Source organism: Microtus pennsylvanicus, chromosome 12, assembly GCF_037038515.1.
Source record: "Microtus pennsylvanicus isolate mMicPen1 chromosome 12, mMicPen1.hap1, whole genome shotgun sequence".
NCBI classification, from domain to species: domain Eukaryota; kingdom Metazoa; phylum Chordata; class Mammalia; order Rodentia; family Cricetidae; genus Microtus; species Microtus pennsylvanicus.
In genome coordinates, this window is record NC_134590.1 from 432,317 (window position 1) to 447,374 (window position 15,058).

Below are 15,058 nucleotides of genomic sequence, written 5' to 3' on the forward strand. Positions count from 1 at the left end.
AGATCACTTTAATCTACAAGTGAAAACATCTTTACTTCTTTTGTGATGTAGATGCCTTTGATTTTGTTCTTTGTCTGATTTCATTGGCAAAAGACTCTTGTATAATACTGAGTATCAGCGATGTGAATGTGCACCTTGGCCTTCTTCCTGTTCTCATTTTACCACTAACACTGCTGCTGTTGGTCCTTTAGGGACTTTGTTTTATAAGGTTGAGGAAGTTTCTTTCTAATCTTGGTTTGCTCGCAGTTTTAAATTTTATGACGGAACTGTCTGTTTAAATGAAGCATTGGGGAGGCTGAGGTAGAGAATGTAAATTCAGAGCCAACATAGCAAGATCCCGTTTTGAAAAGCCAAAATATTACAAACTTACTGAATTCTTTGATCCATCTTTATGAGTGATACTGATCAGTTTTTTTTCTCTTTGGATGTCAGGAGAGCATAGTCCACTTTCTTCATCTGGGTGTTGACATTTTTTCTGTTTACATTAGCTTTCCTTAGTGTTGATAATCCAGATAGAATTCGTCAGTATTACTTGTTTTCAGGATACTTGCTTGCTTTTGGTTTCCTGTTTCTTTCTATTTGCTGATCTGACTTACATTTTCCCTCCCTATCTTTGAGCAGAAGGTATAAAGGGCTGTGGCATAGAAATTGGGCTGCAGTTTTTTTGTAGGAAGCAATTACTATCTATGGCCAAAATTTGGTTTGTATTTTATTCAGTAAAGGTATTTCTAAGTTTAAGTCATAGCACTGGGGGGAAAAAAAGTCATAGCACTGACTGACAATTTTTTTTTCAGGAGGGTTCGCATTTGTTTATGAAGCTCAAGATCTGGGAAGTGGCAGAGAGTATGCATTAAAGGTAATAACTAATGATGGGTTATTTTATGGAGATTTTAGTTTTTTATAAAGATATCTTAGGCTATTTTCAAGGATGCATCTCTGTTATTATGTGTGTATCAATCAGTTTCAATCTGTTAATCCTTGTTTCCTCCATGTTCTCAGGGCTTGCCTTTATGCCCACAGCTCCATCTTACATTGAGAATTCTCTTGGTAGCTTCCTATTCTACCTGGGGAGCTGGTCTACTTTGGAGGGAGGGGTAGGAGTGACGCTGTATAGATTTCATCTATTCTGCTCCACATTCAAAACAAGGGTCAGGAATTTGAAGAATTCAGAAGCTACTTACCAAATTTATATTTATAACTTGCCTGTAAATAGGATTAAAGTAATGTGGTAGGAAGTGGTCTCTAGATCTTGATGCTTAATTAGGCAGCTCTGAATTTTTTGCCCTGAGACATAGCAGTAGGTCTAGCTCTGCTTTGATAGTCAAACAGGGGTGTCCTCTCTTTGCAAGTGGGGCATAGCCAGTGGACCCCCAGACCAGGCTGGTTTTGGCAGTACACACTGTATGCCTATTTTTGCTGGTGTATACTCTGTCTCCTTGTTTGTCTTGTTTTACTCTGGCCTCCTTTTACTTTTTCTTGGGTCTTTGGAGTATAAAGGTCATTCAAGTCTTCTAAACTTCTATGAGATCGGATGTTCAAATGCAGGTAAATGGTATACTATGCTCCCTGAGACTCAGTGTCTCTCAGAAACTGCCTATAATCTCCAGGATGTTTTATCTGTTAAGCAGAAGGTAAACAGACCTCAATCTTCTTGTGTGCTATTCCCTGACAGAGATTATTATCCAATGAAGAGGAAAAGAACAGAGCCATCATTCAGGAAGTTTGCTTCTTGGTATCCTTTTCCTGGGACTGAGAGTTATTGCCATCACTAAATGTGTCAGGTTTGACACAGTTCCTGGGAGGCTCCTGTGATAAGTTAAAAAAAAAAAATCAGCCTTTTGTTTTTATCAGATTTCCAGATTTCTCATGCAGAGGATTTTTCTCTACTACTCATTCTCACAGTTGAAGTAGAAGTTTTCTAGGTGTTGGGAAGAGGGTTGCCTTTGAAGTCTTCATGCCAAACAGATGGGTCAGTTATCACAAGGAGAGTCCCACTTTGCCCCTCTAATGACCTGGGCAAGAACTAGTGGATGCTACCATATCAGTGGGCATGAGTGTACACCCTGCTTGCTCTCCTCACCCTGTACATACGGTACTTGACGGGACCTTTCTTGCCTTTTCTCTTCTACTACATGTTAAGGCATAGTCTTTGCTGCAGATAGGATTTGCTTCCTTTTCTTTTTCGGATGTACTATCTGATACCCCAGTGACTGCCTGAGTTTTGAGTGGGCACAGTCACTCCTGACCATCTTCCTGTTGTGGAACACGGAGGGCTTCTGCCTGTGTCTCTGGCCTGCTCGTATTTAGCATTTCCACTAGCTTCCTGCCACAATTTTCACCTTCTCGCTGTCCTTACTTGCCCCTCCCTCACCATTTTGTTCAGCCTATGTGTGCTGAGGCATAAGGCAATGTGATTATGTTGACTTTGGTTTTGGTTTCTTAACACTTATGAATGTTTATTTTTAAGTGCACAGAGTTGTGGTCATACTTACTGATATCTTCTTTAACAAGACATGCAGAAAAAACTTTCCGGCCACCCCAACATTGTTCAGTTCTGCTCTGCAGCGTCCATAGGAAAAGAGGAGTCAGACACTGGACAGGCTGAGTTCCTCCTGCTTACAGAGCTCTGTAAAGGTAAAGTGCCTTGAAGTTTAAGTGTTTTCCGACATGTTTGGATGGTAGTTAAATACTCCCAAGACGTTCTGAAAATACATTGGTCTTGGCTGAAAGAAGCAAACAACTATCCACTGGTGTCTGTGTTGTTTGGAATATGCTTTTGTGTGTCCTTCATGGATTATAGGCTCTTTGTTTGTTTGTATGTTTTGAGACAGTTTTACTATGTAGGTCTGGTTGGCCAGGCTAGACTTGAAATCACAGAACCTACCTCTGCCTCCCAAGAGCTGAGATTAAAGGTGTGTGCTACCATACCTGGCCTTAGGCTTTAGATTCTGAAGAGCAGGATCTCATCATGTCCTTCTCCTGAAAAAGGATAGGCAGGCATGCAGTGGAACCGCAATGTCCTCGTATGTGAACTGGAAAGGATCAACACAGGCCCATAAGTGGCATGTCCTTAGATAGTGCAAATAGTGCTTTCTTTTGAGGAATGGAGGAAGCCCTTAGCTGGCTTGCAGCCTTATCCAAGTCAAACCTAAGAAAGCATCAGGAAGACTCTTTGATCCACTGATAGGACACACCTCAGATAGATCCATAGGGACAGAATGGTTGCTTAAGTGACTATGGGTAATGCCTGAGGTTAGTCTTTCCCTTGCTGGGTGTGGTATTGCACTCCTGCAATCCTAACAATAGGGAGTTGAACCCCATATTCTGGCTATGAAGTGGAATTGACCACTCAAAAATAGCAAAGTCCATCACAGAGCTCCACTGCTGAATGTCTGCCAAAATGCTGTCATTCCCAGTGTGGTCTGGACTGCGTGATGCCTATGCTGAGGGAAAACTATGGTACAACTGGCTGCTTATGTGTCCACCTGAGCAGTGAGTGTTGGGACAGAAGAGGCCCAGAGAGGAAAAGGAGCTTGCCACACATGACCATCTGAGTTCAGTCCTTAAGACACACATGGTGAGAGAAGAGGACAACTACCACAAATTGTCCTCCGACCTCCTGTGTGCATTGTCACCACACGCCCACGTAAAATTTTTAAAGATGTAATAAAAAATAAATGTTTTAAAAAATTTTGCATGTGTATGAGGATTTTACCTGCCTGTGTGTATATGTGCCACATATGTGTTAGTGCCTATGATGGTCCAAAGAGAATATCAGGTCCCCTATAACTGGAGTTATGGATGGTTATGAACCACTATGTGAATCCTAGGAAACAAACCCAAGTCCTCTTCAAGAGTAATAGGTGCTCTTAACTGTTGAGCCATCTCTCCAGCCCCAAAATAAATGAACTTTAAGATAGTCTTGTGGCTTATTATGGTGGCATATGTATATGCTTTCAAAAAGGCAAGTTTTTGTAATTCTGTATCAAAACAATAAAAATCTCTTAATTCTTACCAAGAATGAGCTATCAAATGCGCCAGTTAAAAGTTGCATTATGATCAGTCTGACATAGAGCTTAGGACAAACCTGCTTCTGCCCCTTGGAGCCTACCCGTGTTTCACCAGGGTCTACTGTTCGTCTGGATTTGTAAATAGATTCTGCAAATCAAGTGAGTTGGGAGCAGAAATAGTTTAATCCTGCAAGAGTTAGAAGCCAGCATGGGGCTACCATCAAGCCGTGGTGTAGTTCTGGACCAGGGCACTGTGGTGAGGAATTGTAGTGAGGGTCAGGGTTTCTGCTCTGCCTCTGCTGTGCTGTGGATATAAGCCTAGAACTTCCGGTTTGTGATCATTCTTTCAGTGACCTTGGTCACTGCCTCGGTCTTAGCTGTTAGAACTTTTCCCTCTGCCTTCAAAGCTTTCTCATATGATGGTTTTTGCTTCTTATTTTGTCCCAGGGATGCTTCAAACCATTTCCTTCCCCTACCCTCCCTGGAGCAGGGGTAGTTCTCATACCCAGAGTTACAAGGACCCCCTTTTATTTGCCTTCCTACAGAAGTTTAAGGAGTGACTAGAGTGGCACTGACTGGGTATACACCCTGAAATGCCACTCCCACCTGGGCTGCCATACACAGAGACAGACCAAACCTGTAAACAAGTAGAGTATAGCATTCTGAACCCCAGGGTGAATAAATTCACTTGTCTTCTTTAGGACAGCTGGTGGAGTTTCTCAGGAGAGTTGAATGTAAAGGCCCTCTGTCCTGCGACAGCATTCTGAAGATCTTCTACCAGACATGCAGAGCAGTGCAGCATATGCACAGGCAGAAACCACCCATCATCCACAGGGATCTCAAGGTACCAGCTGGGTTACGTTGCTGGCTGTATGTCTTCACGCTCTGTTCTCCTACTAGTCCTTGTGCCCCTCATGCTTGGTCAGCTATTTGCTCAGCTATTGTCCAGTCATTCTAAGCTTCTCAGTTGCCTTTGCTCACAGAATTGCTGCCATGGTGCAGTTCTGACCTTGGTGGGGAATCACTTACACGAAAAAACTTCTATTGTGCATCTCCAGCTATGGGCGGTGTGAGTGTACCACAGCCTAGCTGAGGGTGGCACCTGCCTGTCTAAATTACTGTGTTTTTTTTAACTGGTGTAGCCGGGCTGAGGAGTATAGTCATTTGAGTTTCTTTCACCTTTTTCTGTTATTAATGAAGTTGAGTATTTATAGCTACCAGCACCTTATTCTTCAGTTTCTTTTTATTTTGCTTTTTTCCCACTTATTCTTTTCCCTTTGCTTATATATTTGACTTGCTAGAATTCCTGGTATATTATTGAATAAAACCTTTAAAGTTGTATTGCCATAGCCTAGTGTTCATTTCCCTGTTGTGTCTATTAAAAAAAAATCTGAAACTGGGTTGTTGAGATGGCTCAGCAGGTGAAGGCATTTTCTACCCAGCTTGATGTTTTAGCTACTTTCCTACTGTTGTGAAGAGATGCCATAACCAAAGCAACTTAGAGAAGAAAACATTCAGTTCCTTATAGTTTTAGAGGTGAGTCCATGACCATCATGGTGAGGAGCATGACAGCAGACAGGCAAGCAGGCGTGATGTAGAACAGAATAAGAACTTACTTTACATCCTGGTCCTCAAGTTGGAGGCAGAGGTAATCGTGGGGAAAGACTGGGAATAACAGAATTTTGAAACCTGAAAGCCCATCCCCTCTGACAGACCTCCTCCAACAAGGCCACACCTCCTAACCCTTCCCAAAACAATTCCACCAATTAGAGACCAAGCCTTCAAACCTTTGGAGCCTGTCCTGGAACTAGTTCTTGTAGAACTCACAGGATCCACCTGCCTCTGCCTCCCGAGCGCTGGGATTAAAGGCGTGCACCACCACCTCCTGGCCGCCAATTTCATTTAAACCACCACACCTGACAACTTTGAGTTGATTTTTAGGCTCCATGTGATGAAAGGAGAGAACTTGCTCTCTCTTACATCCACAGATACGCTGTAGCATGCATACACCTCTTTACACACACAAAAAAATCATTCTTTCTTCTTTTCTTTCTTTAGACTTGAAGACAATGTGGTTATTGGTGGTGGTAGGTGGATGTGTGTTTAAAAAGTGAATATAAAGAATAAAATTAGTGGAGAATCAGTCACCTACCCACTGAGGTGTCTGCACAGGTGAAGCCTGTAGCCTTCTACTTCAGGGGCCCCAAGAGCTGGCTGCCCCGTAGTCACTGTGTGCTGTGAAACAGGCACATCAGTGTGGAAGATCTGACTTGTGCAGCAGCCAGTGCCTGCTTTCAGTGATGATGTTTTTGGTCCCCTTGATGCTACACAGCTTGTTTTCTGGGCTGGTGGGTGTCATTTGAATGTACCTGTACCTGTGCATTCTTTTGCGCCTGGCTTTTGCTCAGTGTTATGTTCAGTTCCATCTGTATTTCTGTGTAGCCTTATCTCATGGACTATAGATTGTGGGACTTTCTCAGTGTGTAGCTTTTCTTCTGTGAACAACGTGGCACATCTGTTTTACCTCCCTTGTTTGTAGCTGACTCTGCTGGCCTGTGTGTCCTGAGAATAGTTCCATCTGGCTCATCTATGGAGCAAGTGTCCTCTGTGGTTGGAGGGTACAGGCATCTAACCCAGGGTGTTCTGGAGACAAACAAGCTTCATAGTTCTTCCCTTTGCCAGCCTGTGGTATTACATACACTTCAACCTTGAGAGATCATACAAGTAGCTATAGTTTATTTGCATTTTCATTTTGCAGGTTCCTACCTCCTTAAAACTCTGAATTTTATTAGAATTGCTATGACTCTTCATCGTGGTTGATAGACTGTCAACAGAGAGCTAGACTAGGAATGGTAGGTGGCTGGCTGACCTGTGTTGGGACACTCTACTCTGATGAATGCACAGAATACTTAATGTATCTAGAAAGAGGAACAGGATGTCAGTAAAGCTATGTACTGGAATTAGGATTACATGTAATTTTATGAGTCATGGATTTAAAATTTGGCTGGGTGTATTAATGTGTGCCTTTAATGCCAGCATTTGGAAGGCAGAGGCAGGTAGATCTCTGTAAGTTCAGGGCCAGCCTGGTCTATATAATGAGCTCCTGGCCAACCAAGGCTACAAAGTAAGACCCTATCTTAAAAAAATAAACAAAAAACTCAATTATTTTGAGGGTTTCTAAACAGAAAGTCTTTTGTCTATCTTTATTAGATTTATTCTTAAATTAATGTAGATATTAGTAGTATATTTTATTCTTTATCTTCTGACTTTTCATAAGGTTCATTGTCTTTCATTAGGTTATCTGTTTGCTGGGTGGATGTTTTTAACTTTACGAAATTTTATAGTAGCCCCTAGCAGCCAGCAGCCCGGACCTTGATGCAAAGGGTTTTCCTGATTAGGAACTGAACATGACTAATACTCCTGTTTGTCTTTGCTGGGGTTTAGGTTCCATGTACACACTAAGTTCATAAGAATTGTCCTTTGGCATTTTGCAGGTTGAAAACTTACTGCTTAGTAACCAGGGGACCATTAAGCTGTGTGACTTTGGCAGTGCCACAACCATCTCCCATTATCCTGACTACAGCTGGAGCGCCCAGAAGCGAGCCATGGTGGAGGAAGAGGTGAGGCATGCATTTGAGTCCCCCTCTGAGTCTTCAGGTACAAGTCTGAGTATGACTTTATAAATAAAAATTCTTGGCAGATTCCCTGCTACTGTATCCTGGGAGCATGATCATCTTCCTGGCTTTACTCTGCTAATTTGTAGCCACAGCTTTAAACAGAATGGATAATTCATTTGATCTCATACTATTGTTATCAACCTACCTTTAAATATCTTCATTCTGTTGATTTCTTAGAATTATTTTTATTGTCTTAAATATACACAACAAGTTTCATTTTAACATTTTAAGTCAGATTTCAGTGGCATTAAGATACACACATTAGGGACTAGAGAGATGGCTCAGAGATTAGGAGCACTGGCTGCTCCTCCAGAGGTCCTGAGTTCCAGTCCCAACTACATGGTTGCTCATAACCATCTATAATGGTGCCCTCTTCTGGTGTGCAGGCATACATGAAGGCAGAATACTATATACATAAATAAATAAATTTTGTTTGTTTGTTTGTTTTGAGATAGGGTTTCTCTGTAGTTTTGGAGCCTGACCTGAAACTAGCTCTTCTAGATCAGGCTGGCCTTGATCTCACAGAGATCCGCCTGCCTCTGCCTCCTGAGTGCTGGGATTAAAGGCATGTGTCACCACCACCCAACTCAAATAAACAAATCTTTAAAAAAAGAAAAAGATACTCACATTATTGTGCAGCTATCTCCAGTTTTTTTCTGTTATTCTAAACTTAGAAAAAAATGTAATGTCATTTGGATGGCTGAAGATGTGGCTCAAAGCATAAGCAAGGACCTAAATTCAATCCCTAGTATAAAATAATTATTTAGAAATTTTCTTTCTTGAGAGGCCTGCAGCTTAGTTCAGGAGAAGCCACTTCAAGGCCAGATTGCCTCTCAGGAGAGGACACTTGCTTCCTAGGGATGCATCTGTGGAAGAAGAGGCATAACGACTCTGGTATAATGCCTGTCAGGGACAATTGTATTTATTGCTTAGCATGATGCAGACCTTATTAAAGGCAGGATTTCTGGGCCACTTGGAGCCATGCTTGTTGGACCAAGTGTGTCCTTACCTTTGCGAAGATGATGCAGAATTTCCCTGTTGAGTTTGAAGCCCAAGAAGGATACTTGAAAGTCCTGCCCTTGCTGCTCAGCATTCGTCCCACTGTATATGCGGTGTCTCAGTTTTCAGTATATCAGAGTTGTCAGTCACCACCCCTGTGAGTAAAAACCATTCAGTATATCAGAGTTGTCAGTTACCACCCCTGTGAGTGAAAACCATTCAGGTCAAGTGTGTATTTGGATCATCAGTCCAGTCTAGTTCCTTTTGCTTAGTGATCCTTTTTCAGTGCCCTGCCTATCTGGGACAGTCAGATACAGTCCTGCGTCCTTTCATTATGCCCGTCTGTTGTGTGTAGAGTTCAACTCCTTTCTCCTAGCTTCTGGTGTCCTGCAAGTCTCCTTCAGTGCTGATGACTCTTTTTAACCCATCTTTGCTGTCTGCTACTGACTGTAGTACTCTGCTCATCTCTGAAATTAGGAGCCCGAGAACCTGCTTATGTATTTGTTATTCATAAGGTCTTGGATACCATTTTTCCCATGGTCACGATTCAGTAGGTCTATTTTGGTGGAAAATGTCCTAGATTTGCTTCACAAGCCTCTGGATTCTTTTGACATTTACCATCTGGTATGGCTTTAATGTGGTTTGTTTCTCCAAACTTATACTGAGCTTAATCCTCATTGTGAGGTATTCATAGTGTAGAATCTTACATCAACTATGGTGTTTAGAAATGGACCCTTTTAGAAAGGATTTAGGATTAGATAAGGTCATCAGGATGGAGCCCAGTGTTTGAATTCTGGTGGCTTTCTAAAAAAGACCAGAAGACTTCATTATTTCTTAGGTTATACAGGCTATCTCCCGACTAGAACTCATCTGGAAGCCTCTTTAGTATTTAGTATTTCCTTTTGCTCATCGTGTAAGCTTTGATCACTCTGAAAGAGGTTTCTCATGCCGGGTATGTTTGTTTACTTTGAGGAAATAAAATAGTCCAGTGACTTGATTTCTTTCATTAATCCTGGGTGGCCATGAGAGATTACGATTTCTGTAAGGAAAGTAGTGGTGCAGCGTTGCATTGCTGGAGGAGTGGCCAGAGGTCCTTCCAGAACACAGTGAGAGGAAAAGTCACTGTGTTAGCCTTCAGTAGAAATCTTAGAAAGTTGTAGGGTCTCTGTGTAAAATAAAATAAAAAAAAATAATGCTTATGTCTAACTTCCCCTGAAATATTTGTTTTCTTCAGATCACAAGGAATACCACACCCATGTACAGAACGCCAGAAATTGTAGACCTGTATTCCAACTTTCCCATTGGCGAGAAGCAGGATATCTGGGTGAGGCCTGAATCCTTCTCTTGCTGGTGCCTGGTTAGTTAGGTCATGGCAGGAGCTGCAGAGGCTTCATGTCCCATCAGCTCCCCTCTCTTATTTTCCCTGCCCTTATCAGTTGTGACTGCTACCAGAGGTGAATTAACAGAGCAATTGAAGGGGAAGCCGGAAAGATAGATGGCTTAGTGGTTAAGAACACTTGTTCCTCTTGCAGAGAACCCAGGTTCGATTCCCAGTGCCCATATGCTGACTTACAGTCATCTATAACTCCAGTTCAGGTGACCTAAAACCCTCTTCTGGCTTCCAAGGGCAAAAGGCATAACATTCATAAACATAAAATAAATAAATCTTCAAAAAATAATAGAGCGATTGAAGTAACAGCATGACTTTAAGTCTGCACAGGCATCTCATGACAGACAATACAGACAATTTTCACTGCTGTTCTACTTCTGGAGTCTTGAATTCCAGGCCCAGGGATGTCTCTGCAACGGTACCTAATACCCTCTGAGACTGTGTCGTCATCCACAGACATCTACTTTTCTTTCACACCGGTATAGTTGACACAAGAGACCTCTGTGACCTCAAGTCTGTCCCACATGTACAGTAATCAGTCAGTTACAAAAGGATGTCCCTGGGGCATTCTTAGGCTGTCTGTTTGCCAGCTGTGGTGTCAGGAGCCCGACATGCCCACTTCCACCCCTCTGGACAACAGTGGTAGTCACAGATTGTTTTCTTGTGCTTCTAACTGACTGACTAGAAGCCTGGCTTTCCACAAACCCCTCCTGGAGTTACGAACACACTTGTGTACATTTACTAGTTTATTATCACAGAGGATATCATAACTGATAATGATAGAGCCTGTAGGAGAGTAGGTGGGGGTCTCACTACTCTACCAAAGTGTACCACCCTCTGAGATCTTCTATCTGCTCAGCTGTCTGAGAGCTCCCATTAATCTTGGCATTTGCATTTTGTGGAGACCTTATGGTTAATCACAACATTGGTCAGGGTCAGTCAGTTTAACCCTCATTTCCTCTGTCCTCTCAGAGATTGAGGCCTCTAATCCTGATTTTTGTCTTAGCCTTTCTGGTGACATGCCCCACCTTGAAGCTACATACAGATGGCCAGCAATCAAGGACTTTAGGAGTTATATGGTAGGAAATAGAAGAAGACTAATTATATAATTTTGCATGACCCCTGTTTACACACTGAGCTGGACCCTCCTTGTGACTAGAGCTATTATTTCCCTAGGGACACAGACAGTGGTGTCATCATCAGCCCCCAGACATTGTCAAGGACTTATGTATTTGAAGTTTATAGGGGCCAGCGCTAACCCCACTAATGAAGACACATCGTCATTAATTTCTTAGTCCACCCTAGGGTATTCTCAGCACACATCTGGATAAAATCCCACTGCTTCAGTTTCCCCCGTTCACACTGTTGGGTGTAGTGAGTAGGACAAACCATTCCCATGGACGGAATTGCTGTTTACTAGCCCATCTTGCCAGGTTGACTTTTTAAATTTTAAATTACGTGTATGTGTGAGTCTGAGGGTAAGTGTGTGTGTGTGTGTGTGTGTGTGTGTGTGTGTAGTAAGTACTAGTGCCCGAGGAGGCCAGAGGCATTAAATCTCCTTGGAACTGGAGTTACAGGTGGTTGTAAGGTGCCAGACATGGATTCTGGAAGAGCAGTTCTTTTGTCCCCTCTGCTGATGACCTTGGCTCCTGGGTCCCTGCACAGCCTCTCGTGCCCTTTGTAATTGCACAGTCCTCCCACCCTCAGCACTCGGCCTCTGTCCTCCCTGCACGTTCTCATTCCATCGTTAATCTGCCTCTCAGACCCTGCTCTCCGTGTTTTCCCCACAGGCACTGGGCTGTATCTTATACCTACTATGTTTCCGGCAGCATCCTTTTGAGGATGGAGCAAAACTTCGGATAGTCAATGGGAAGTACTCCATTCCTGTGAATGACACTCGTTACACAGTCTTCCATGACCTTATTCGTAAGTTCCTGTTGTGAATTTGCTTGATTTAGAAACCTGAGGAAATGAGCTTCCCTGTTGGGTTTTAGGTGCAGCTGCTCATCCTTTGGCCATGTGGTCCCACATTTGCCTCTATAGCTGATGTTCTGACAGCATCTTGTGGGGGGGGGGGGCTTTCTCATGGAGCTGCCACCTGCCCACCCTTCTGGTGAGCTTATGGTATTCTGAGTGGCCACTTCTGATAGACCTGTTTAGTTTTTGTAGATATTCTGTCATTCTCTCCTTTGCTTCTGAAGTCAGTACTATGGGTAAAGTATATGATCTTTGTTCTGTAACCTTTGCAATAGCAGGTGGTGCTGTCCTGTGGAGGCCCAGGGCTGTAGGTGATACGGGGTTAAATTGTGTTATTATTTTGCCTTAGGTGCAATGCTAAAGGTCAACCCAGAGGAGAGGCTGTCCATTGCTGAAGTTGTCCGACAACTTCAGGAAATTGCAGCAGCCAGGAATGTGAACCCCAAGGCCCCCATCACAGAGGTAAGGACATCGTGAGGCTCTGTTGTCCATGCCTAGACCTTGAAGGTGTTGTGTATTCATTCTGTCTCTGTCTCTGTCTCTGTCTCTCTCTCTCTCTCTAATCTTTTGTGGGTTTTTTGTTTTTTGTTTTGAGACAGGGTCTCTCTGTGTAAATTTGGAGCCTGTCCTAGCACTCACTCTCTAGACCAGACTGGCCTCGAACTCAGAGAGATCCACCTGTCTCTGCCTCCCAAGTGCTGGCATTAAAGGTGTGCGTCACCACTGCCCAGTGGTGTTGTGTATTCTTGGCATTAGCCTGAGGCTCCTTTATCTGGTCTAACTGAAGTTACAGGCCCTCACAGACTCACGACAGGCACTCCTGTGGGTCCTGGCTCAGGTGGTCTCAAACTCTGGAATGCTCACTTAGATGAGCCAAAAAAGTGGCTCTATCATATCATCTGGTAGGTTTTTTTGTTTGGTTTGGTTTTTTTCTGGGTTCAGGTGGTATTTGTTAGTATCTATATCTCACAGTTTCTGGGAGTGTGGTTTTACTCATCCCCATACTTAAGACAGGATCAGGGCATATGATTGCTGGCCGTCCTCTGCCTTGTGTCCTACTGTTGTACTGAGGCACCTCTGTCATGTACTTGGGAAAAGCAGGCAGTCCGAGAAGACGTTGTGGCATGTGGACCAGGAGTCTTTCTAAAACAGCCATAAATCTAGCCTACACCCTCAGGATATAGGTAGGTCCTTGAGCATCTCTAAGAATCCAACATCCATGTCCACCTTATGCACAGCTCATGGCTGAGGCCTGATTCTGCTGCCCTACCTTCTAGCTCATTCCTGCAGTGAGGAAACTAAATTCCTGGTTATAGTTTTGTCTGCTTCCTGTTGTTGGTTCTTTCACACCTAGAAGCAGAGCTTCCCCGAGTCTATTGATATTGAACTAGTTATCAGGGTGGTTAAGGTCTATGCTGCTGAAGGGCAGGGGTAGAACATGGAAGAGAGGACGTTTGGATATACTGGTCTGAGTCCTCATCTGTGGGTAGGGATCCTCAGAGAAGTCGTGGGGAGAAGAGGTCTGTGACTCCTTTAGGAGAACCTGCTGATAAGACCCTTTCTATTGGCACTAGAGGGATCTCAGAACTACAAACAGTGTGTACTGAGGATGGCAGGTTGATGATATGGATGCTTTTGACAAGGTCTTTGGTTGATCAGGTTGATGGTAATAGGTCAGAAGGACAAAGAAGGCATTGGGGGATTGCTTTGTGGCAGGGCTACCTGGGGCCTGTCCTGTTACCTTTGGTCCTTTGCAGGAGTGTTTGATGGCTGTCTTGGAGACTACTGAAAGGTAGGATGCAGGACTGTGGGCCTTGTTCCTCATAGTGTGTCAGGGAAGAAGTACTGTGCCAGTGAAGACACAAAGAGTTTTATGATTGAGAGTTTTATGATTGTAGTGCTTAGAGAACTCATGAACTTTCTCTGAACCAGCCAGCTCCTTAGACAATATGCACTGTGGACTGAATTCAAAGAATAATGCAAGCTTGGTCCAAGGAGCCACACAGCACTAGGTATTAGTGTTCTGGGCTGCATGCCTGATATATCTACTCAAAATGGTCTAGTAGATTTGGGAGGAAATGGAATAGGAAGAATGGATTTTATGTCCATAAAGGTCTAGATATGTCTTCATAGGATAAAGGTGTGAGCATTTGTCTGATGTTACTCCCTAGGTTACCCTGAATGTTGTTTTAAAGCTGTGGAAGTTTTATTTTATTTCTACCCCTGCCAAGACTCCTGTGTGTTATCCTTGTATAGAGTAAAGCAGATGGAGGTCTGCTCATCAACTGAGGGCACAGTGCTAAGTGCAGGTGCAAACGAGCTCTGGCTTTGTTTGAAGCTGACGCCATGCTTTTGAATCTTACAGCTGCTGGAACAGAATGGTGGCTTTGGGAATTCAGGGCCTTCGAGAGCACCATCTGCTCCTGGGGGCCCTGTGAATAGCAGTTACGGTGGAGGTAAGTGCCCCAGCCTAACCACTGGCCTTTCTCACCGGTTGTTTACCAGGTGCCCAGTATTCATCAGAGCAGATATCAAGGATTTTTCAGCTGGTAATTGGCTCTACCATTCTAAGGAACTCATAGTTCTTTTGAGCCTTTGTGTTCAGAGTAGAATGCAGAATTTTACAGGGCATTTGTATTCAAAATCAGCCAAGGTAAGAGTTCTCAGGGCAAGATCCAGGAGAAACAAATTTGGAGTCACATTAGCACTTCATAAAGCAAGGGTTAACTCACTTGCCATTCAGGATATAATGAAATAAGTCTTCCAGGCATGGTTGACCATAGTCTCTAGCTCCTCTGAAGGGTACACTGTATCCTGGACATCTGCACAGTTCAAAGCCTATGGAAACCCTTCATAAAAGAAGACCTTCCAGGGTGCCTCTCAGAAATTATCAAGGCCAAACCTGCTTTAGACAAGGTTAGCAGATGATACCTTACGGTCACAGAGTACTACAGGTACCTACTTGGAGGAGAGAAGGAGAGAGATGGGGGTTCTAGGAGCTAGAG

General features: G+C 43.4%; 1 protein-coding gene across 7 annotated transcripts in view; it reads left to right on the top strand.

Annotated features, from left to right (window-relative positions):
* The window catches only part of Gak (cyclin G associated kinase), a 52,031-nt gene that overhangs the window by 3,769 nt on the left and 33,204 nt on the right, over positions 1–15,058 (top strand). For 4 of the 7 annotated variants that reach the window (XM_075943506.1, XM_075943507.1, XM_075943508.1 and 1 more), the window contains exons 2-10: positions 795–856; positions 1,673–1,732; positions 2,520–2,634; positions 4,712–4,854; positions 7,505–7,630; positions 9,921–10,010; positions 11,867–12,002; positions 12,403–12,515; positions 14,419–14,509. In XM_075943506.1, coding sequence (XP_075799621.1) covers positions 795–856; positions 1,673–1,732; positions 2,520–2,634; positions 4,712–4,854; positions 7,505–7,630; positions 9,921–10,010; positions 11,867–12,002; positions 12,403–12,515; positions 14,419–14,509 — 936 coding nt within the window. Of the gene's footprint in view, positions 1–794; positions 857–1,672; positions 1,733–2,519; positions 2,635–4,711; positions 4,855–7,504; positions 7,631–9,920; positions 10,011–11,866; positions 12,003–12,402; positions 12,516–14,418; positions 14,510–15,058 lie in introns of those variants that run through there. The other 3 variants (XM_075943511.1, XM_075943513.1, XM_075943510.1) reach the window with 2 other exon arrangements.